This window comes from Numida meleagris, chromosome 5 (assembly GCF_002078875.1).
Source record: "Numida meleagris isolate 19003 breed g44 Domestic line chromosome 5, NumMel1.0, whole genome shotgun sequence".
Taxonomy (NCBI): Eukaryota; Metazoa; Chordata; class Aves; order Galliformes; family Numididae; genus Numida; species Numida meleagris.
The window spans coordinates 45,400,049-45,424,080 of record NC_034413.1 but is presented as its reverse complement, the minus strand read 5'-3'; the positions used below and the strand labels follow the sequence as shown (position 1 = coordinate 45,424,080).

The 24,032-nt window shown below is 41.7% G+C and overlaps 2 protein-coding genes across 5 annotated transcripts in view; one reads left to right on the top strand and one right to left on the bottom strand.

Annotated features, from left to right (window-relative positions):
* The window catches only part of CDK15 (cyclin dependent kinase 15), a 34,688-nt gene extending 26,069 nt beyond the window's left edge, over window positions 1-8,619 (bottom strand). Inside the window, exons 1-6 of the mRNA XM_021400636.1 lie at window positions 8,350-8,619; window positions 7,307-7,456; window positions 7,060-7,157; window positions 6,392-6,471; window positions 2,074-2,168; window positions 1,222-1,284 (exon numbers count right to left, since the gene is read on the bottom strand). Of these exons, the coding sequence (XP_021256311.1) occupies window positions 1,222-1,284; window positions 2,074-2,168; window positions 6,392-6,471; window positions 7,060-7,157; window positions 7,307-7,456; window positions 8,350-8,604 (741 nt within the window). The 5' untranslated portion in view covers window positions 8,605-8,619. The remainder of the gene's footprint in view (window positions 1-1,221; window positions 1,285-2,073; window positions 2,169-6,391; window positions 6,472-7,059; window positions 7,158-7,306; window positions 7,457-8,349) is intronic.
* Window positions 9,777-24,032, top strand: part of ALS2 (ALS2, alsin Rho guanine nucleotide exchange factor) — a 38,887-nt gene continuing 24,631 nt past the window's right edge. For 2 of the 4 annotated variants that reach the window (XM_021397457.1, XM_021397460.1), the window contains exons 1-10: window positions 9,777-9,898; window positions 13,612-13,694; window positions 15,839-15,993; window positions 16,530-17,449; window positions 19,147-19,507; window positions 20,218-20,386; window positions 20,798-20,894; window positions 21,289-21,366; window positions 22,324-22,500; window positions 23,514-23,685. In XM_021397457.1, coding sequence (XP_021253132.1) covers window positions 13,675-13,694; window positions 15,839-15,993; window positions 16,530-17,449; window positions 19,147-19,507; window positions 20,218-20,386; window positions 20,798-20,894; window positions 21,289-21,366; window positions 22,324-22,500; window positions 23,514-23,685 — 2,149 coding nt within the window. In that variant the 5' untranslated portion in view covers window positions 9,777-9,898; window positions 13,612-13,674. The other 2 variants (XM_021397458.1, XM_021397459.1) reach the window with 2 other exon arrangements.

The window sequence follows — 24,032 nt, the reverse complement described above, 5'->3', positions numbered from 1 at the left end:
ACACCCATAGGTCATTTTTGTACCAGAAAAATGTCCCCGTGATATTCTGCACACTTGCATCATTTTCAATAGGAATCATTCAGAGAAAAAAAAACAAAACAACCAACATTTGCCAGCAAAAATGAAACAAACTAGATTAACCCCCTAAAGGAACAGTAAATCATTTTTGTAGTTTGATTTCTGCTGACAGCGAGGGTTTGAGGCAAGAAAGAAGAGCAGCTGGCTAGTTTTACTCAAACAAATGCCAGGGGGTACATGCTGCAGCTGTGTACTCCATGTGCTTTACAAGCCTGCCTGGTAGCAGAGCCCTTGAGATCTGCGCCAAAACTACAGTGCCGCATCTTGGACATAGCTGAGCTTTCAGGATGTTAAAATTCAGGGCCCCAAGAAACTACACTAGAATTGGTGTTGCTTAACAACTGTCTGAAAAAAAGATGTGAACAAGGTGGCAGCATTTGAAGATGACAGAAGTATTTAGATTAGCCAAGATAAGAAGTGACAGTGAGAAACTTCAGAGAGATCTGACAAAGCCAGATGAATAGGCAGTTTGATAAGGTACAAAGTTATTGTCGACAGCTGTAAGATAAATTAACTGACGCTACTCAGGAAAAGGACCCAGGCATTCACCGAGGACATCTGCATTGAAACTGTAAGTCAGTGTGCAGCAAAAAGCCTGAAAATTAATTAAATGTGAAGATGTGTACAAAGGACAGTCAGAGACTATTATAACATCAATCTACAAAGTAATGGTACGTCTTCAGCTCTGCTCAGTTCCAGTCAACCTATCCCAAAAAGCTGTGGCAGAAACAAAAGAGGTTTAAATGACTGTAAATATGAAGACACTTTCAGATGAGGAGAGAGTGACATTTGAGAGCTTTTAACTAGAGAGATTAATAATGTATTCTAATTATAAGAAGATACAAATTTGTGTAAAGACAAATTTGCTTGCCACAAGACGTCATTGTCCACAAAAGCTGAACTAGGGTTACGAAATGGGAAGGAGAACTAACTGCAGAAAGACTTTGGAGACCAAGAGGTAGTCTGTTACATCTTCATTGGAGTCAGCTTTACTCCAAAGTGCTTGCCATATATGGGACAAATATAAATTAGTAAGAGCTTAAAGATGTTTGAAGCACTGCAGCAATTTACAATTACCATATACAGAGGAAAACAACATTCTCATTCATACTTTAAGGGATATGAGTCTTTTAAGGAACTCACCATAATGTTGCAAGGATGAAGTCCTCCAGGATGCTGGGCCATGTACTGTGCCAGATCTGTGTGCTAAATAAAAGCAGATAACTTGAGGCAAAACTATGAGAGTAAAGTGCTTTTACCAACTGCGTCTCTTCTGTACATAGAAAAAATATACAACCATTATGAAGGTATCACTTTGACCTTGGAGAACATCTAATTTGATGCAAAACATAAGGATGTGCCTATGTGCTTGGTCACACTGGGGAGCTGGCTGACCTGTTATCTCTCCCGAGCAGCTTATGGCCTGAAACTGATAGTTAACAGAATTCATACTTGTGCTATAATTAATTATAAAATTTCAGAATGAATAAAACATTCTCATAATTTTGTTGATAGCTGTTAGCAAAATCAACAAATGTAGTAAAGCTCATGCAGAGAACTTGTTTATTGGCATCCTGCCCTACCCACTATAGTATCCTACAGCTTGGTCTTGGTGAGCCACTTGAAGTCAGGGACAAATTTGATACCAGGATGTGAGCTGGTATCATTATTCCCTGTCCTTGCTGTGGCTCAAAAACAGTGCTGTTATTGTATTGTCAAGGCAGAAGTGGATGTAAATAGTTTCTGCCACCCTCGTGGAGACAAGATGTGGAATCATTTTTGCATACAGCTGTTGCATACACTGAAAGAAAAAAAATAAAGTTGTGTGTGGCAAGGAGGAGATCAAGAAGGGAAATCAGTCACTGCACTAAAGGATTGCAATTTGTTTCTTTGCAGATGTCTCATAATGCAACAAATTCATTATGCAGCCACTGGTCTCTTCCCAGTACTTCCCAGTACTAGCTTCACAGGAAGCCAGAAAAAAGAATAACTCACCATGTACTCAAGGACAAATGTTAGGATCTCCTTGGTCTGGATAATGTCATGGAGCAGCACAATGTTGGCATGTTTCAAATGCCTGAGAAGAGAAGCTGGGGAAACATAAAAGTAAGATCAGCTTCACTACTGCTTCTGCAAGTTCAAGGAGACCATACATGCAGCAGAAAATAAAGTTTGGGGGGAACTATTCCAATCTCGGCATTTCTGTAAGGCAGCATATACTGAATGCGGAAGAGGACGGAACAGCTCCTTAGAGAAGGAGGAATTAGTGCTCTGGGCCAGGCAGGAGCCCATCCTCTCTGAGAGGTATATTGCAGTCCTCAGCTGTCAGCTTCTCAGCCAAGGAGAAATCATTTATTCCAGGCAAACGCTGAGAGAGGCAGGGGCTAGGAGCTCCCAGTGCCAGAGTGCAGTGGATCTGGGTCACCACTGAGCTTCACGTTCCTTCTGCCATCCACCTCCCAGCACATGCCCTCAGAAAGGCCCTTAGTAGACTTCTGGGGAAACGCAGGTTTCCATCAGCTTCCAGGTTTTGGTGCAAAAGCTGCCAAAAGAAATCAGTCTATGCTAAGCTGTATTTAGCTTGGTGCTTTTAGCACATTGGTAACTTTTTCCAGCTTCAGACACAAAGAACAGAGACGAAGTCACTGAGTGCACAGTAATTTATACAGCTCTGGCATGTTTTGTCTATTGGCCTAACTATCTATCAGCATAGCCTCAGAGCTGCTCCAACAGTTTGCTTCAAACAGTGCAAACAAACAATATTTGAAGGATTTTAGACTGGCAATGCAAACTTTGCATCTTACAGCCTAACAGTTTAGACTGGTTCTAAAAGCTTTATAGCCAGGTGTGGCCTAAGCATACGTCAGTAATGAGACTGCTGAGCAGTATGGGATACCTGGTAAGCGCTGGAAGCAGCACAGAATGTCCATTAGGTCTTGCATGGAGCTTGGTCCTGCTGCAGCTAAACTGCCGCTGGTACTGCCACGAGTGCACTGTGGTATGAACCTTAAATATGCTCCACATTGTACCTAATTTCCTGTGAACCCAGTAATTGTACTGTGGCTGTAACCCAGCCAGACCCTATCTGCTATCAAAAGGGACTGCTAACCTGGCTGTGTGATACCTTGAAAATCCCATGTGACCAGACTGAGCTGTTGCTCCAGAGGAGCAGTACAGAGGGTCCACAGTGAAATGAAGAATTCAGCCCCTGTGTCTGAATCAGGCTCCTGGGAACTGCTCCTCACTTGGTTGCTTCTGCAGCCTCCTGCTGCGGTGTCAGGTGCTACAGCTAGAACTGAACTTAAAAACCATTTCAGCTCTGTGGGGCTTCCTGGGGTGAAGTGGCTCTTTGTCAGCAGTGTGCCATTCCTCCAGGGTAGCAGAGAATGCACCACATGAATAAATCTTGTGCTTTGTTTGCACTACGGACTTACATTGTAAATTTGAGGTGTCAGATGCTGCAAAGCTCAGCAGTACACAAAAGATCTATTTAAAGTCGGCCCTTCATGAGATCACCCTGGTTTTCTCCCATAATGAATGAAGTTAAGACTCTCAGCCTGTCCTTCCGCAGAGCATGCTAAAGGGGTGCTGATCTTTAGAATGTCATTAGTTCTATGCAGATAAAGCTTTTAAGGCTTATTTCACTGGTGGGCTACAAGTGTAAACACAAAGCAAAAACACTGCAGCAAATGAGTGTAGGCAAACTGTACAGCACAAACCATTCTGTAAAAAGCCATATTTTGGTATCTCTCTGCTTTCACTCAGAAATCAGCTAAGGAGTTTATTAACTTTCTCATATTAATTACACTGGTATAAGCCTGGAGCGAGTCCACTGACATCTCCGGTTTTTCTGAGTTTCAAATGGAGTTGTCTGATGTCAGAGTCCCTCTGTGCTTGGGCTGCTCTGAATGCTGGCACATCGGGCCTCTAACACTCCATCTCAGCAGCAACAAAATCTACCCTAGTTTTGAACTGCAGTAAGAAGTAGAAAACAAAATATGTGTGGCCTCTTACATGCGTAGCTCTCACTGACACGAGACAACAGACTGGTGCAAAGGTTACATACTTCTGTGAAAGGAAGAAACTGGATTATGGTCCTCTTGGGATAGTTGCACAGATGAAAATAGAACCTTAATCAAGCAGGCAGTTTGTGAACTTGTGTCTGTAGGGACACATAAATGCATTCAACCAAAATCAAGCACTTAAACAAAAGCATTTCTTTCTCAAAGAACTTGAGAAAGCAGCAGATACTTTGCCCAGTGCTCTGTGAAGGTGACCGATAGAATTTCTCACCATGTTGAAAAGGTAAATGTTATTAAGCACTGGATTTACTCAAAGTATTTCTCTTCAAGTTGGGATGTGTAATCTTCCAGGTATCAGCTGTGTTTGTGCTAACACCAAGCAGACTTCCAGTCCATGACCGCCTAGTGCAAAACCTGCTGTGCTTTGCTACTTCCTAGCAGACTTCGCTTGTGGAGGTGGCTGCGTGGCTTTGCATTTGTCAAAACAATAGCAGTATAGCTGTGTCTGGATTTAACCTTGCTCACTCTGGGTTTCATAGAGGCCTCTAAGTTAGGAGGACAGTAACTTTGGCTGTATGTTGAGCGAAAGGAGCACAGTTTAGACTTCACTGGGCAAGCCCACAGCCTGTGCATCTATGCCTCTCTGCACTAAAAACACTTTGCATGTGTTATAGTTAGGTGTTTAAAGCCAAGCAGAAGGAATCTGAGCCTGTTTCAGTATTGAACACTGAGACAGCAGAACGAGATTTTTTGAAACTGTTAACTCTGAGAGAGCTGAGTGGCCTGGGGATACCTTGTGGATGTGCAATGGGCATTTCTGTCAGTACGCATCTCTGACAGGAGGACTAAGCTGAGGGCCCAAGCAAACACAGGAGAAGCTACCTGCTGCCCCTGTGGCTAATGGTACAAAGGCTGTTCTTCTCTTTTAAAGCATGTAATTTGTGGGTGAGGGTCAAGCAGTGCATACGACTGACTTCTCCCTGTCCCTCCAGGAATTCCTTGCATGCCAGGTTCTCTGGCCTTTGACCACTGGATCTGTTAAAGAATTCATTGTGGTGAAGCTGCATGACTTCCATGAAATTACATCCACTCAAGTCCTAGTGCAGAGGTGGGCATAGCACACCGCAGGATTGATGCCAGGGACCTGAAGTGTGTTGACAGAACAGAAGCCAGGTGAGTCCAGCTCTGCCTAGAGTAGTACATCATTAAAGGTGAAATCTGATCCCAACACAGTCAGTGCTGGAGCATCCAAGAACTGCTCTGGAGAGCAGATTTGACACATGTCATCATTGATGTCATTTATATTTTTATTTTTCGTGCTCAAAATATGGACAATGAGGGAAGGCTTCTCTCTTCTTACACAGCCATAAAGGGTATGGCATCAGCTAGGCATCAGACTTCAAACAAGATGATGCCCACTAAATAAAATCTTAAATCTGTTCCGAAAACATAGAGGTTGAAAAGCTAGCCCCTCTTTGACATGCCTTGTAAGAAACTTCTTTATTATGTATACTATGTTTGTTCCATTGCTTAGAATGAGCAATAAGGAGGCCAGAGTCTGCAGCTGCAGCCTAAGTTCTTCCTTTGATTCTCCATGTAGCTAGGACAAAACGTGTCTCCCTGTTTCTCAGTGCCCCGGCTGCAAAAGAAGTGGTGATAATCTAATTGACAAGAGCAGCCTTGTGTTCCTAAAAATTAAGTGACAAGAAGAATGACAGCTCATCACAGAGCATGTTCATCAAGCCATATACATTAGGCAGGAGACTTATTTACTTATCTCCTGTCATGTCTCCCCCAGTTTTAGAACTTGTATCTGATACGTCTTACAGGCAACCTGTCTCACACCCAGTAGCCCCACCTGGCAAGATGCAGGTCACTGATCTGCCACTGCCAGAAGGGTTTAGAAATGGTAGTGAGAAAGCAATCTGGATAGCAGGCAGGAGGTGTGAGGGGGTCCTATACTGCTGGAACAGACAAGCTGTGGCTGCAGCCAGCCCTTTCCTTACCACAGGCTTGGCTGTATCTGTCTGTCACATGAGGGAATACACTGGCCAGCAGGTTCCCCCTCCTTCTATCATATGCTTACCCCTTACAACACAAAGGTCTCCTTCATGAGGGGATAAAGACACTGAGAGTTTTGCGAGAAGCACAGCCTTGTACACTCAGTCAGCAAGAAAGGAGTTAGGAAGCTGTCACATGGAGGTTTTTTTTTTTCAGATTAAAACAAATACTCTTCAAGAATGATGCCCCACACTCTTCACCAGTGTTTGACAAGGCTCTTAATTTCTTACCTTCCCGAATGGCTGTAAAGGGCACTCCCTCCTCTGTCTCCAGTCTGATAACTTTCAGTGCCACCAATTGACCGTTGATCCTGTCAGGTCAGAGTGGAAGGTCACACAAAGCACCTCAGTGCTTGGCATGATGACAACATTAACAGGCTCCTGAGGTGCTTCACACCCAGGCAAAAGTGTTAGGGCTCACTCTGCCTCCCAGGCCAAGCTTAGAAAGGAGTTGCAAATCTCTTGTTTTCTTGAGCAGCAGAATGGAACCAGCCCACCCAGCTAGAGCAGGTATTTCTGGAGTGTGGCTTAGTGCTCCCACTCTTCCCTCTCACAGCTTTCCTGCCCCCATGTGACGGCAGTGTGCCCTCAGCCTCAATTTTGCTATCATTCAGAAATTCCTCATTCCAGGGAAAACCCTTGCTCCATCTCTGGTCTCCCTGGCACACTGCTGTGCAGCAAAGTGTGCTGGCAGAGACTCCATTGCTGAAGTGGAGAAGTTCTCTGAAAAAATTGGATGGGGCTTTGCAAATATCCCACTTAAAAGCAAAGCCAGACATTTGATTAGTCTTTATCTTCCTACAAGTACTCTGAATTGACCAGCTTCAAGCTTATTCTTATGATTTCTGTAACTGGTAGGCACTTGGAATGCAATAGCAGCACTAGTGATCCATGCTCACCTGCTGATCCCCTTGTAAACAGTTGCAGAGGACCCTTCACACAGCTTCTCCAGATGTATGTAGGATGTGGCAGCTCCAAACGGAATGCCTTGCCTCTGCTTCATGAAGAAAGTGGTATGTATTTTAGATTGCTGTGTAGAACAAGAAGCTACCAGCATGTCATTTAGCAATTAAATACAGATGCATGGTTGGAATAATCATAGGATGAATTATCTTCTGTCAGTCATTGTGGATGCTACACACTCACCCATTTAAACCTCTCCACAACATCCTGTTCTTGGAAAGGATCAGTGTAAGTCCAAGGCCTCCACATCTTGCATCTTTGACTCTGAAAAGTGTGGAATTGCTGTGGCTGCAGTGAGGGCACAGGAAGGGCTGCTCTGGTTACATCCCTCAGCTGGTACAGGAACAGAAGGCAAACCATATCACTGGCGAACAATCCTTTAACCGGGGTGGTTCTTTCCTTTCTCTTTGACTGCACTGGCTTTAAGCACTTCATTTTCAGCTCCCTCCCCATCATTCATGTTTTTCAATTATGATTTCTGAGACATCCAGAAGGGGAACAACTGTCTGTATGTTTCTGTGTTGGTAAACGTTAGCGCTCACTCTGACAGACACCGAGATAAAGCTGCTGTAACTACTGAAGAAACTTCAATCAGTATCATTCTAATTACATGATATTTTATACTACCCTTGATTTATTCCTTTTCAGATGGTAATCTGTTAGGGCAGGGAATAAAAAACAAATGCAGGAATAAAATTTAAAGAAGCTTAAATTTATGTCATCTTGTTCTCCTCCCCCCTGCCACGTTAAACCTTTCTCACCACTGTATGGCTTACACGGCCCAGTAATTTGGCCCATACTGCATAACGGTGCCATGAACTATAAAACCAGTAGTAAGGAATGGCAGGCAGCCTGCAGGCCCCTCATGAGCAGCTACATGGCATGGATGCCTGCATTATCATTGGATTCAAACACAACAGGACTTGTAATCTATGGCATGATGCCTCCTCTAGAACTGTAGATCATTGGCTCCCTCCCTGTTTTATAATCTCTCGGTGTCACAGAGCTTACTGGAGTGCAATCTCTTCCCAGATCATCACATCAAAGGAACTTACTTGCAATCTAAGGTATGAAGCGCTCTCTCAGCAGTTTCGCAAGCCCGAAGCTGCAAAGTTTGATGCTGTCTAGTTAGAAGCCAATGTGAACATCTGTGCTTCCACAACAAGGGGAAGAGCCCAGGCACAACCTCCCACAGTGCAGAATTATCGCATAGTGATATTAAATACCTCTTCTCTAGATGCTGCTTCCATGTGCTGAATGCGTCGGCTGTGCTGGGAGCCTCTTCCCTCAGAGCAGCAACTGCAGCACCGCGCCCTGACAGCACTCACACACAGCATGTCTCCCGTGTTGTCCTGAGTCCCACTAGCACTTCTCTCTCTTTTCTCGTTTGCTCCCCCCTCTAGCTGTTCATATGACTTGCATGAGGCTTCCGCCTCAAGCATTCGTATGATTTCTGCAGTTTTTCTTTTAAAGTGCAACATGTGGCGATCCAAATTCATGCCTGCAGTAGCTCTGTTGACTTAAGTGTGTTGGGTACGTGTCCTCTAAAAATATCCAACATATTTTCATAACAAAAGATGGAAGAATAGGCAATAAATCCAAACCTGCTGGCACAAAGTTTTTTCACTTAAGCAACTCTCAGTGTAACAGATTAGGCAATTAGTAGATTAGGTAGTTGATGTTTAGTAGATTAGGTAATTGATGTTTCATACAGGAACGGACCATGACTTTCCTCATGTCTATAGCCACTGCAGTTCTATACGTCATTAGGTTTAAGCTGGGCTATCTGAGCAGCGTGGGTGAGCAGCACTGATGCAGAAGAAAGCCCCCTTCTTTCAGGACCTGTGGGCAGGAGGTGCACGCAGCTGCCCTGGCGTAGCACCCAGCCCACGGCAGCGCGAGGGAAGGGCTACGGGAGGGCCGGCCGGGGAGAGGGAGCTGGCGGAGTGCACTGCAGTAGCTGTGCTGGCTCCTGACGTTTTTCAGCTTTATTTGAATGCGTCATATGAAGTCTTCCCCTTGCTTTACTGTTTGGGTGTCTAACAATAACTCTCTTTTCTCGAGCAAAAGGATTTTTTAAGCAAAAACGCCTTGGGAAGGCAGGGAAGTTTTTGTGTCTCTCTGCAAGCGTGCAAGCCAGCCACAGCATGGCACCAGGGCACCGGCCTGCCTGCAAGCTGTGATTTCTTCTGTGTGTTTTCTCGATGCTTTTTCTTTCCTGTTGCTAAATCCCTGGTTGGCAGCAATTTGCTAAGTACCGATCCTCGCGGAGCCGAGCCTCTCGTTTACTCTCCAGGCCCCGCGTATCTCGCAGCCATCAGAACGCGGCACTGACTCCGACGCGCGTCTAGGCACGAGCACGCGTGTCCGAGCGCAGCACGGACCGGCTGCTCGAGCGTTGGCTGCCTATCGCTGCAAGGCTCCCCATGCAGGAAGGCATTTTTGAGTTTTATGATCACGTTTATACAGAGGGGCTTTGAAAATATATTGAAGCACAATCAAAACGTGCAGTTTTGCAGCGACACGAGCCGCCCACCCCGCGGTCACGCGCAGCGCGCGGCACCGAGGGCGGCGCAGTAGCGCGGAGCGTTCCACCACGGTCGTGCACGGCGGCGTTTGTCCCCGGCAGGGACCCGTCGGCGCGGCCTCCTGAGCCCGCCCCCGGCTGCGGCTCCTCCGCCCCGCCCGCTGCGCGGCACAGGCCCCGCCCCGCGTCCCCCAGCTGATCCGTGCCTCGGCAGCGTTGGCGGGCGGTGGAAGCGAGCGTGCGGCCCGGTGAGGCGCGAGGCGGTGCGCGGGAAGGGGTGCGCGGCGCGTTTTGCTCCTCCGCGGCGGCCGCGCGGCAGCCGTCGCTCGCCCTCGCTCTTCCCGCCGACGGGCCCCGGCCCTCCGGCAGCCGCTGTGGCGGCGGGAGGGTAACAGGTGCGGGAAGTTCGGGGGAGGCGCGGGGACGCGGCCGGCCTCTGCCGGAGAGGGGCTGGAACGCGGCGCCGGGCGGAACCGCGCTGCTGAGGGGCCCTGCGCGGGCTCCGTGCGCATCCCGGGCCTGGGCCGGAGCGTGGGAGGCGGCGAGGGGCTGCGTTGCGCTGCGCAGGTGAGCCCGCAGCAGGCCTCCGCCGGGCCGCGCTGGCAGAGATGCCGGCTCTTAGGGCTCTGCGGCGGGCCGCAGGGCAGCGGTGCTGGGATGTGTTCGTACAGGTTCCTAAAGGGTTTTTCCCTTTCAGTATGAGGAGGTCACCTAAAGTCACCTCTTTATCTCCTTCCACTTTCGATGCAGAGTGCTTTCACTTCGCCTGACTCGGTTGCTCAGGGCTGAGTGCACTTTCAGCTTTCAGAGCCCCTTAGTGGCAGTCCGGCCCGGCTGGGCTGGCAGCTACAGGTGGCATAGCGCAACTGGAGTAGTTGTAGAGGGACCGGTCCTCTCTGGGGTGAAGATCTTGCCACCGCTGTTGCAGTACGTTGGCTTAACAAAAATAGCTGTAGTCACCAGCTGTCAGGTTCAGGAGGGAGAGCATCTGCATGTGTGCTGAATGAAGATGCGGTTTCAGAAGAGAGCTGAGGGATGTTCAGAAATCTTGGAGCCTCTTGGCTGTTTAGTAGACCTTTAACTATTGATTGAGCTGGTATAGCAGATAATTTGCATCCCAGTTTTTTTAGCTAATACTAAGTGAACCTAAGTGTAGGCAAGACTGGTGTTGTGACAGCTCCTGGCTTTGAACTAGGAAGCTTGGAGGTAACCGCTTTCTGCAGCTGTGCAGATAACTGCGCAACAAACTTGCAGTCCTCGTAGTATAAGTTACATGCTTACCGGCTTTATGGCACTGTAGCAGTAAGTAAACATATAGGGAAGTTATAGCAGTATTAGTTGTTACACGTTAATTGTAGCAGGTTAATTAATTACCTGATGACAGTATATTTTTGAGGCTGATGGCAGTTCTATTGTTCTCGCAAGTCAGAGGTGTACATGTTGTTTCTGTTCAGCTTTGAATATGAAGTTACTTTTATACCTGTGGTACTCAGTACTCAACGTCCAGTGAGCGCCGTAGTCCTGTAGTAATCAGATCAATGTTTACACCAGGTCGTTCCTTGCCGTAACAGTTGTTACCGTGTGGTAGTGCTTCATTTCTGGAGAACTTGAATTAGCAATCTGCTCTGCTAGTGGAAACCATGACATCAGTGTCACAGTGGCGACCATCTGTTTATAACAAAAATCCATTTCATAATTTGGCTCCATTTGGAACTGTTTGCAGTTTTTCTCTTGCAGTGTTGAAATGAAAACGTAGAAATTAAGTGTGTGGGCAGAGCAGTGCAGGTGCTGATAACATACCAGTCTTTCATACCATGACAATGATATGTGGTATCTGTTTTTTCACTTCTGTGAATATTAAACTTTGCTACTTATAACAATTTGGGTGAAATAATGTATTTGCAAAGTTACAACATCATTTATATATAAATGAAATTAGGTGATAGGCTCAATAGGAAATGGCATGTTCTGATCATGAAAAAACAACTTTCCACTTATAATCAGAACTTTTTACTAGAAGTAATATAGTAAATTCTTGTGCGGTTGAACCTTGTGAGAAAGACAGATCTTTGAGCCCTCAAAAAATAAATTCCTCAATGATAGAAGCCAAGGGTCTTAAGACTTAATTTATCTGATTGTAAGTATTTATGTATGATGTAAATGATACAATTGTTAATACTCTGATGACTCTATCAAAGCTTCATCTAATGCATTAGGAAGTTATATGTGAAGCTACAGTTCTTCCCAAAGAAGTGCCAACATCTTCAATAAAAGAAATTGTAAAAACTGTATCTAAATGGACTTATTCCAAGCAAGAACACATTACAAAAACAGAAGTTCTAGGAATGAATGATTCTGTTTCTTTTGATGTTTCACCGACATTTGTATTACTGAAGTGTTGCATGACAGTTTCTTTATCTTTGTGAGACTTTCTCTGTTAATGTAAAAATTGACAGTTGTGGGTTTGGTTGTTTGTTTTGTTGTTGTTGAGGAAGAAATGTCTTGAAAGCAGTATCTTTCTGATGATGAATGCAACTCTTTCTGATCCTAGAATGTCTGGTCTGACTTGCTGTTTTTTAAGAGCAAAGTACATATGATTCATTGCTACACTATCTTATCATATTAATTTGATTTTTTAAATTTTCTATTTTGTTTTATATTTTTGTGACTCTTATCTGTTCTTTGTCAATCCTGAAGCTCAAATCACTATTTTGGTGTCCTATATCTGCTGTTAGAAAACAGAAACCATTTGCTTGGTGATCTGCCTATGAAGGTTTGCTTGGTGCCTCATTAGTCAGAGCAGCCTAGTGCTAGAAGATGTTGGAATTTGAGTTACTTCAGTTATTTGTCACCATGATGAGCATTATTTTCATGTGTGAATTGAAACTTTTCTGTATGCAGTTTACAGCTTTGTGTTTATTGTCTCTTGTGATCAAGACTGGACATACTTTGTCTATTTTCTCTATATAAGGGGTTCAAACATCCTGGATTTTTTTCTTGGAGATGAATTGTCTTAAAAGGCCATTATGTTCAATTATTTTGCTGTTTTTGTTGCAGCAGATATCGGGCAGCAACTGTGATAAGACAAAATGGCCTAAAGAATTTGTCTGAAACTTATTTCAATAAATGTGATCACGTGTGCTCCTTAATGTAACTAAAATTCACCTTGTACTTCACCTAGTCAGGTTGTACGTCAAGGAAAAATACAACTCTCTCTCTACCCAACAGATTATAAGAAACAATTTCTCTGTACTGTCACTTTTCTTACAAGATGAGTAATACAGAGGTATCTTTCAGAAGATGGAAAGGTGTGAGTGTAAACTTCCAAAATTCAAAACTGGAGAGGATAATAGCATTAAATAGAGCAGCTGCTTTCTTCTCATTGGCTGCTGTTGTCTTATCTTATTTTAATAGATACTCTGCTACTGGACTCTGTAAAGAAATGTTTTGAATTCTTCAGTTGGTTCTCTGCATTCCTGCACAGGCTTTAATAGAATTGTACTCTCTTACATATGGTAATATTATTTGATTCAGGATTAAGGATTGAATTCCTGGCCATTTTCTGCTCATACAAATATACTTGCCTTATACATTTTGCTTAAGTATAGAATTCTTAAACTGAAAATAAATCAATTATTCTGCTTTAATGTTTTTTGAATGTGTACAGAGAATCAGAGAGAGAAGCTTTTCTGCCTTTGAACTAGATCTTGATCAGTCTGCCCTTACAATGGACCTACTGTGAGAAGAGTAGGTAGGACAAGTCTGGCTGCTTAGCTTTGTCTGCCAGCTCTGTGTGAGTGAACCAAACCATCCCTGTGCCATGGAAATGATTACTGATTTTACATGTGGGTTCTAACTCTTTGCTGCTTGTTTCTTGGGGTTCTGGGACTGTTATTATTATTTTGGTTTAATGTTATTTGCGATTAAATAGCTGTAGGTATTTTTTTGTTTTGTTTTACAGTTTGTGGAGAGACTGTTGCTTTTGAAAGATGATTTGATGGTGATGGAGTGCTGCCACTGACAGATGGACTCACAGGAAAGAAGGTGAGAATGAGTGAGCGGCTAGGTAAAGCCACAGAGGCTCCTGGAAATGTGCCAGCCAATGACTGCTCTGTAAAACTACGTAGTAATGTCAGCATACTGTCTGTGTAAACTAAGCTGAAGGAGAGAGCAGTAATGTAGCTTTAGTTTCAGTTATGTCTGGAACAGTCAACTCATTAAAACAGCACGTTCTTTTGTCAGTTATTTGTTGAACCTTGTGGACATGGAAGCTTAAAAGTAACGCTGCCTGGTGAATGGTAAAATCGTCTCTGTTGCCTGGGATGGAAAATTAGTATCTTGTAATAAATTCTGGGGTATAAGTATGCACACACTGATCTCTAAGGGTTATTAAATGGATTTAATCCTAAGTATAAGGCTGTAAACTAAATTGAATGCATGGTATGCTGACAAAAGCCCTCTATATTATAGTGTTGAATTCTTTGATGTGCTTCGCCCATCTCGGTAAAGTCCATATTTCTAGTTGTAGCCAAGTATCTGAACTGCGGTGTTGGATTTTTCACGGAATCACACAATCACAGAACCGTAGGGATTGGAAGGGAGCTCTGGGGATCATCAAATCTCTAGCCTCTTTTTCTGGCTTATATGTTACTTGGTTCTTTTTAAATGCACTTATATTCTAAACTCAAGTTCTCTGCATCTAAAATGTAGGACGGGCTCTGCATTTTAATATTATGCGTGTCATTTGGGTTACATTACTTACCTGAATCGTAAAGAGTTCTTGTTTGTCATCATCGTGTTCTTTTTTTTTTTTTTCCTTATGTAGAAGAAGAGATTGAGGATAGGCACTACAGCTAAGAGAGACATAATTCAGTCTTGTGCTAGTTACTCTCAGTTACTCTTAGTTACTCTTAACCATTCCAAAGGCGGATTGTACAAAGGTGTTATTCAGCCAGTGCACCACAATGAGCAAAACTTAGTTTATAAAAATCAATGGTCTTCATGAATAGAGCTTATGGCTTCTGAATGTGCTTCTTGGGTGTTAGAAGTTGTCCACGATGTTGTCTCTCAGACAAACTTTCTGAGTTTGCCTCAGTAATGGAATATATGTGCTATTTTATGCCTTTATTTTAGACAAACACGGCTGTTCCATTAAAGCTCTTTTGTTACCTTTTTGCATTTAACTTCAGGTTCATGGCAAGCTGCAAGAACTGTTTTATGTAGGCAGTAAGTGACTTGACAGTTGCCAAAGAAAGAGCTAAGCCTACTTTTCCTGCAGGGTGGATAAGCGTCTACTGTATATAAACTTGGAAATCTGAAGGAAACTCTTAATTTAAATTGAAAATCTCTCCTGATGTTTGAAAAAACTTTTTTTAAGAATACCAGGTGGCTTCACAATTTACTAAAACTATGCTTGCTGTCAAAGTTCAGAGAATTTGTTTTTGCTGAACTGGAGAAGTTGCTGACTGAGCATTTGAACTGGAGTGTAAGTGTTAAAGAACCTTTGGCTAGCTGCGGTCGCATCTGTGAGCCCAGATACTCCCATGATGTTTCAGGCTTGTTTCTTTTCCTTGCTCCAGTTGATATGAATGACTGGTTCATTTGAACCTGAGAAAGTCACTAAGAATTGAAAGATCCGGAATGGTTTTTTTTCCTCTACATCTTGATTTCCCAAAATTAAATAATGCAAAATAATGAATAAAACCTAACAACTGAGAAGTGTTCCTTCTATTTTCTAACCTAGGAAGTGTTCATGTAAATCTCACTGTAGACAGGAACAGAGTTGCTTATATGTAAAAAGAGCTGATGCATTTATCTGCCCCAGCATACCCACAGTGGCAAAACTGTGCATGGATTTTTATCTCCTTGCTGTGAGCAACAAGTACAATATGTAATTAGTTATATTATTTGCAAATAAGTGTGTCTTTAGGGTTACTAGTAACTGTTTCTTTGAGGGTAGGAAAGGAAAGATGGAAAACTAATGAACTTAAATTAAGTGTTTTTTAAATTTAAATAGCATTTAATTGAAGATTACCGAATTGTAAATGAAATATGTTGACATCCTGAATTTAAAACTAATATATGAACTTCTAAGTTTTTCCTACATACATGAAAAGCAAGTTTCTGCGGTATTGCAGTACCACAGAAAATTTTAAGCTGCTCCTGTGCTTCCTCCAATCTTTTTGTAGCTCAGAAGAGGCAGAAGGAGCCAAAGAGAGAGGCCTGGTCTATATTTGGAGGGCTGGTTCCTGCTCTATAACTCCAGAAAGGCTTCCAGGCCTCGGTGGAAAGACTGTACTGCAGGCAGCCCTTGGTACAGATCATGGCTTACTTCTAACAGAAGGTAATAAATATGTTCATTTTTAAGATTTGTGGCAATAACATAATTATTACCAGCCTTTCTTTTAGAATGTTTCATTGATTACATCTGCAAGTCTCATGCACAACTTTGGTGCTGTTTTTTAATGTTGCCAGTATTTCCTTTTTAGTTATAAATGGCTTAAAACTGTGTTGGAATAGCGCTTAGTGTTTTCTTTCCTATTCTTTTTGTGATGGCTCTGGATTTCCCATTTGAAAATGGTAAAGTAGTCTGAACTGTCTTAACTCAAAATGATATTTATGCAGTGTATTTCATTCAAAAAAGACATTACAGTAAGTTCTCTGGATTTCTAGCAGCCTTGTTTTCCCATTAAAGTTGGCGTCGAACTTAGCAGCAGCAGTAGCGGATAGCAAACAGCAATCTTCCTATATCTATAACCACAGTTCTGCTGAGATGGGATTAAGCTAAAAATTGATACTTATCATCGAGTTTTCTCAAATTACTGTATTGATTTAACTTCCTTAGAGTCATGACTTTTTTTGTTTTTATTTTTTTAATAGGTGGTGAGGTCTACAGTTTTGGAAAACTGCCCTGGAGATCAGGACCAGAGGAGTTCTGTGCTAATAGTCCCATTTTAGAAAATACCTTGCTTGGGCAGCATGTTATTACAGTGGCAGCTGGCAGCTTCCATAATGGAGCTGTGACAGAAGGTGGTGTGGTGTACATGTGGGGGAACAACTCTTCTGGACAGTGTGCAGTTGCTAATCAACCATATGTGCCAGAACCACAACCTATCAGTATTTCTGATTCTGAAACCAGTCCTCTGCTATCAGTAAGGATTTTGCAGCTAGCATGTGGAGAAGAACACACACTGGCACTATCACTAAGCAGAGAGATATGGGCTTGGGGGAGTGGCTGCCAGCTGGGTCTTATAACAACGACTTTCCCAGTGACAAAGCCGCAGAAGGTAGAGCACCTGGCAGGACGTGTTGTGCTCCAGATTGCTTGTGGAGCCTACCACAGCCTGGCTCTGGTACAGTGTCTCCCTGTGCAGGAGATGAAGCCTATTCCAGAGAGGTGCAATCATTGCAGCCAACTCCTCATTACCATGACAGACAAGGAAGATCATGTAATCATTTCAGATAGTCACTGTTGCCCACTGGGTGTTGCACTGGCTGATAAACAACCAGAAAACCATGCCTTCTGTTCTTCACTGGAAAACCTGGAAGGAAAAAGTGTAACAGGTAGTCAGAGCGAAGACTGTAAGAAACCACTTATGGAAGATCAAACACTTGTTGCTTTAGAATCTGATGGAGCGAGTTTGCTTTCCAGCAACGATGGACAGGAAGACAGTGGAATTTCTAGCCCCGGAAATATTCTGCTTTCTGACAAAAAAGAAGTGAAAGAGTACTTAATCAGTTTATCAGATCACACATTAAATGAGAGCCTGGAGAAAAATATCTGTGCAGAATCTGAGCAGGTTGGTAGCTAGTAGCTTGCTCTTAGAGTGCTGTAACTCTCATTATAGATGTTACTCTTGATGTTACTCTTATCACAAAAGAGATACTCAGTTTAATGGAGCTGTGGTGTTCCTATAGTTTCAAAGTGTTTCATCTCAGTAATGGCTGTCAACTTTGAAGTGGGAGAGTTTTTGTCCCCCATCTTTGTTGAGTTGTAGCCCCTTGATGAGAGTAGCAGTGATGGTGCTATAGTCTTAACTCTTCGTGCTCCACAGTACCAAAACCAAGTAAGCTTATTTGCCATTCTCTTCTCTAGCCCTTCTGTGTTGTATGGGTTTCATTTGTGTGGAAATTGTCAAATTTACATTTAAGGTAAAACTTTCTTTCCTTCGCATGGAATGGATTCCTCACAAATCTGTTTAATTTCTTGATGTTAAAACATTGAATAAAAGGCTTCCAATGTTAATAATCTAAGGGTGGCACAAATGTACAAACAGGGATGGGAATTACGTAAATACCACTCTGTTTTGAGTGATGCAGGAAGTGGTTCAACAGTACTATTTTGATGCTATAGCACAACAGTTAATTAAGAACTTCTTAGTAAGGAACTGATGATGTTTGATGTGAAGGTTCAAGAAACACTGTTCCCAGCTCCCTGACAAAATATCACCATTTCTACTATTTGGAAAAAAAGTGTTGTATATTGAAGGGGGAAAAGTATATATAATCCAAAAGCTATTAGACTAAAATCTAATGTGAAACTATACAGTTCAGTCTTTGCAGTACCTACATGAGTACAATAATGATTTATGATAAAGGTAACTTCTGTAAGGTAAGCTGCTACTCTGGTCCAATATGCAAAAGTTAAAGCAGAAATAAGAAAATTTCTTTCATTGTTTCAGATGCGTGTATATAAATGTCTTAAATTCATTTTACAATTATCTGGAATTTGTTATTGCCACTGCTTGCAAAAACAAAAGTAAGGAGTATTAAGATCAAGAGACTGTCCCATGATCTGGTGTTTCAACGTGTTCTGTTTCCCCGTTGAGGGACATTTATTTAGTAAATGTTACCTAGACACAATTGTCCTTCCTTTTGCTGGTACAAATGTAGTCTAGCTCTTGTGAACTCCTCAGAACCATGTGAAGCACTCCTGCCATTAGGAAATTACAGAAACAAGTAGTTTCATGCTCCGTCTTGATTTCTTGTTCTTGGAATACTTCTAAAATAGTATTTCTCACACAGTTCCAGGAATTAGACAGATGTGGAATTGATTCACTGATTCTTAACAGAACTGAGCATCTTTATCTCTGCTCTTCAAGTGACTCATGGATGCTCGTGTAATGTTTCACTTTTTTTTTGGAAAGACAAAAATGTCAACAACAAACCTCATCTCCCAGGTTATAAAGTGCAATGAATAGGGACCAATCCCGAAAACAACCACACACAAAGAAACAGCCCATGGCCCCTTATGAACGAACTACAATGAGGCAAGTCCAGAAGACACTTGAAGGTGTTTTTGTTCAAGTCTATAGAAGTGGTGCTCAGTCTTAAGCTGTGATTCCAGGGATTAGTAGTAGTTTATTCCAGAGTATTAAAAAAACCTTTCTTATGTCTTGTTCAGTATAGCTCTTAGTTTGATTAGTGAATCAGCCCACTGTTACATGTTATCTTGTATAATACTTTGCATTTTGTTGTTGTTTTTATTTTATTTTAGCCTTCTCAAGGAGAACAAATTGGTGCTTGTATCCCTGGTCCTCCAGGTACAAGTGGATCTGCCTTAAACAGCCTGGTGGCCTCTTGTGCATCAGCAGTTGGTGTGAGAGTAGCTGCTACATATGAAGCTGGAGCATTGTCTCTGAAGAAAGTAATGAACTTCTATGGCACACCTTCAAATGAACCAGGCCCTCAACCTGGCAGTGGTTCCACAGGGCCTGAAGCTCTAAAAGACAGTCGAGAAGAGCAGGTCAAACTGGAATCAATGCAGGGGAAGAAGAGTTCCAGTTTAGTAGATATTAGAGAGGAGGAATCAGAAGGAGGAAGTCGAAGACTTTCACTGCCTGGTCTGTTATCCCAAGGTAAAAAAAAAATAAAAAAAATAAAAAAAAATGGAAAAAAGACTTGAAAATCTATAGTGATGTGGATGATTATGACTGAAAATACAACATTTATTGAATATAAAGTTATTCATCAGATGGGCCCATTGTGTTAGTCTAGGTGTCTTCTTGCAGAATGACTGGCTTTTGTGCAGATTGTATAGCAGATGAAATATCTGTGGCCTCTGATCCCTGCTGCACTGAGATGGTTTTAGAAGTATTCCAATTCTCACCACCAGGATTCAAAGCTGGTGATGTTTTTCCATCACAGGCTTTAGTGGTGTTAATTGCTCTGAACATGTGGTTATGTAGCTTAGTTCTGTATCAGTCTTGTATCTGAAGAGAGATTTTAGGAATAGGAATACTTCTGTTTGCTGCAAGTGTATGTTTTCCTTGAAAGCATACTTATTTTATACATAGTTTGTTTTGGCACATTTGCTTCAGTGTAACTGCGTAGTTCTCATATGCCTGTTACCTTTACTGGCTGGTAAAAATTACTTGAGATCCATCTGCTTTTAGCGCATACCCTACTTCTTCTTGTCAATAGACTATCTTCTTGCACATCAGTCTTTGCTCTTAATCTTAATCAAGGCTTCTTGAAAAAGCCTTGATTTCGGATAATACTGTGTAACATGCTTGTGTAAGTGATGTATTTAAAATTGAGCTGTTTCTTTCTCTTGGCATGTTTTCAGTTTCTCCTAGGCTGTTACGGAAGGTAGGACGGGCAAAAATGAGGACTGTAGCTCTGACTCCAACCTACAGTGGTGAGGCAGATGCTCTTTTACCATCTCTAAGAACAGAAGTATGGAGCTGGGGAAGGGGGAAGGATGGACAGCTAGGACATGGTGATGTTCTGCCAAGGTGGGATTCTTTGATAAACGTTGCTTTATTCAGTAGATTGCTAGAAAATCTTAAGTATCCGATTTAATTTTGGTCACCTGCCTTGCATTGCTCTTGTTCTTTGAGGTGTTCTGACCTAAATTCTTCCACAAAACATGTCTCATGCTGTGTTGTTCCTGAACTTCAGTTAGTCAGAATTTCTCCCTTGCAATTGCTTGGAGTTCTGGTGATATTTTGACTCTATTGTCCAACCTAGGGTGACGTTTGTGTCTACTTTTGCACCTCATGGCCTTTTTGACTAAGCTAATTTATTGCCAAAAGATTTAATATATGTTTGCTTTTTCTCTTGTTCTGTGGGAGAGGGGTGAGGAAAAGAAAGAACTTTGTGGGTTTTTCTTTAATCTCTTCTTTATGGGTTCTGGAAATTGGCAGGCTTCAGCCACTATGTGTGAAAAGTCTAGATGGTAAAGAAGTGATTCAGCTCTCTGCTGGTGGTCATCATTCCTTAGCACTCACTGCCAAATCCCAGGTACGTGCTATTGCATCATTTATTGCACATCTATCACGTTATTGTCATGTTGAATGTTTTCTAGGTTTGTGTTTCTTTTACTTGTAAGCTCTAGTTTCTGTTTATGGGAGGAGACTCGGAAGCAGTGTGCCTAATGGAATTCTGATTGTATTTAAGTTCTCCGTGGGCCATCAAAATTATGTTTAAAGACTGTAATGACTTGTTGCATTTCTGTTGCTATTCTCAAGTTATCTTCTCACATTCAGAAAGACTAAAAATTAGGGAAGAGCTTCTTGGTACATGTGTCGTATACCTTTGACTTATATTTGCACACTCAATGCATCGTGCTACTACAATTCAGATTTCATCTATGTATATTAGCTGTTAAATACTGATATTTAGCTGTTTCTTACAGGTATATTCATGGGGCAGTAATATCTTTGGTCAGCTTGGTCACGTGAACTCCCCAACAACGGTCCCTCGGCTTGCAAAGGTATTTTGTGCTCTGTATCTTTCTTCTTTGAGTTTAGGATCTCTTCCTACAAAGGTGAATGAAAAGTCATTTCTAAAAGCTGACCTTATTTTTGAATCTTCATACATAGTAGCAGAGTTCTTTGATTTCTTTGGTTTATGCCGTAACTATTATCCTTAGATGAGCTTGTGAAAAATCTACCCAAGAAATCTTCCATATACACTTGCACTGTTTTTGACTGTGTAGAAGTTCTAATACTGAGAAACATGACTGTTTTGTTGTCTTACCTAATTTCACTCCTGCCTTACGGTTGGTTTATCTGATACAGATGTTGAAGTTCTGAAACTTTTCTGTTCTACTTTTATGGGATAGCTAAACAAATGCTTCTAGCTTTTTCCAGTTTTGCTAGGTCATGACCATATTTCTTGTGTACTTCTATAGCTGTTAGTTAAATCTTACTGTTTTGGTAGTAGGGTTCTCAGTTTATTTTGGGTTTTTCATCACGCTGAGTGAATAGGTTAATAATGATTTTTGAGTCAGACCGGATCCTTGCCTGTTTTCCACTAAGACAGGCAAACACCAGAAAACTAGCGGCAGAGTTGTTCTGATTAAGCCTTATGTAAATTAACATACAGCATGTTAGCTGTCTCCCTTATTTATGGATTTCACAGTCAAATGGAGAGGGAAGACTGGAGACATAACTTTCATCAAACTCACCCAATAGCCACTTAAAAATAAAATTGGTTTATAATGTAAAGGTTAAAAGAAACAGACATTAGAAAAGTGGAAAGAGATCACTTTCAGTGAAGTACAGAAAATATACTTGATACAAGACATTGATGTTGGAAAAATTAGCAGTTATTGTGAGACATTAGCTTGTTATCAGGTGTATTACTTGCATGTGTGTCTAGAAGCTGTAGGTACTCTCCTTCCAGTTGGAGATGATTTCTAATTCTTCCTCTTCCTCGTGAATTTCAGGTGTGTGGTGATGGTGTTTGGAGTACAGCAGCAGGATCAGAGTATTCTCTCTTCTTAGCAGATGAGGAAGACTTCCAACCTGGATTATATTATTGTGGCCAAGAGGCAACAACAGAAAATAATTTGAGTGAAAATAATTGTAGTAAGGATCCAGTTTTGTTACTATCCTGTAGTAAGGTGAGTGATATTTCCTTTAAGTTAGTAGAAATCATACTGATTCAAGCTGAATCTCACTGTAGCTACCAAGAAGTTGGCTTGAGGTGAGGGATTGTATACTCTGATTCCATGTCTTTGCAATCTCTTTGTATCATTCAGGCTAATTTGAGTTTAAGGTAGCAAAAAAGAGCTGCTTTGGGTAGAAGGCTGCTCTTTTGTCTCAGCTAATCTGTGCCTCATTCCTACATCCCTAGATCTAGCAGAAAAGCAGTAGGAGAGAGGTTTTGAGGTGGGATGAATTTTTATACTGGGTTTGTTCATATGTACGTACATGCACGTTTCTAAGGAATCCTCTTTTTAACAACAAAAAAAAAGAGAAGTGGAGCTCAAACACTGAATTATGATATGGTATTGCATGTGAACTAGAGTTAATGAGGAGCCACAGTGCATTAGATTAGTGGCACACATGCTGACCTTAGAGAAGTTTTTTTCCAAAAGCTGTGAGCTGCGAGTGGTATTAGTGCAGGTATTAGTATTAGTCTAGTTTGTTAATACTGTAATATTGCTCTTAGCAATTAAATTGATGTCTTTCAGGTTGAGAATGCACTGTAGTTCATAACACAATTACATCAGGAAATGAGGATAACGAGAGCTTAATTAATAGAAAAAATAGCTAGTGTGGTATTATGTTGTTATCAACATTGTTTACATAGGCATGTTCTAAAAGTGACTAAACTTAAGGTCCTTGTCTCTTAAATCTCTTAAACAAGCAATGATTGTTACCTTAAAATACTTTTTTAGACTGTTAGTACTAGTATAATGAACAACATTGACTATAAATGTTTCTCCTACCTTATTAATTTTGTATTAAGCCATTGAATGGACTGCTTGACCTTAAGTATTAACTACCTTCAGTGACACTTGGCACTAATAAAGATAGCCTTTATTCTCAGTCATCCTAATTTTTATCTATTAATTTTTACTTTCAAATTTTAGCCGTTTTTTCTTCTTGTTGTCGTTGTTTTGTCTTTCAGATAGGATATATAAGCAATGTGATAGCTGGTGGAGACAACTGTTTGGTCTTGGTAGACAAAAACATAATGGGATATATTGCCAGTTTGCACGAGTTGGCTTCTACTGAGAGAAGGTTTTATTTCAGGCTGAGTGAGATCAAATCTCAGGTTCTTAGACCTCTTCTAGGTTTAGGTAAAAACTTTTAAATATTTGCTTTGGTATCATTTCCTCTGTTCTACAATAAAGTTCTTCATGCGCGATTTAGGTCATTACATATTTCTAAGTCAGAGCCAAGGTTTTTTTTCCTCTCCTTCGTTTGGCTTAACTATTGTAACATAGCTGCAGTTTGACATCTGCGTGATGTTACTAGTATTTGTGCCTTCCTAACTGTTTCATCTGAAATAATTGTTTGAACCATTATGTAGTGTAAATTCATTAAACTCCTGATTATGGATAATACTGCCAGTAAGTGAAATGGGCCGATAAAACATCCAAACAGCATACTGGGGTAATTCTCTTTTACTAATAGGTGTTCTACT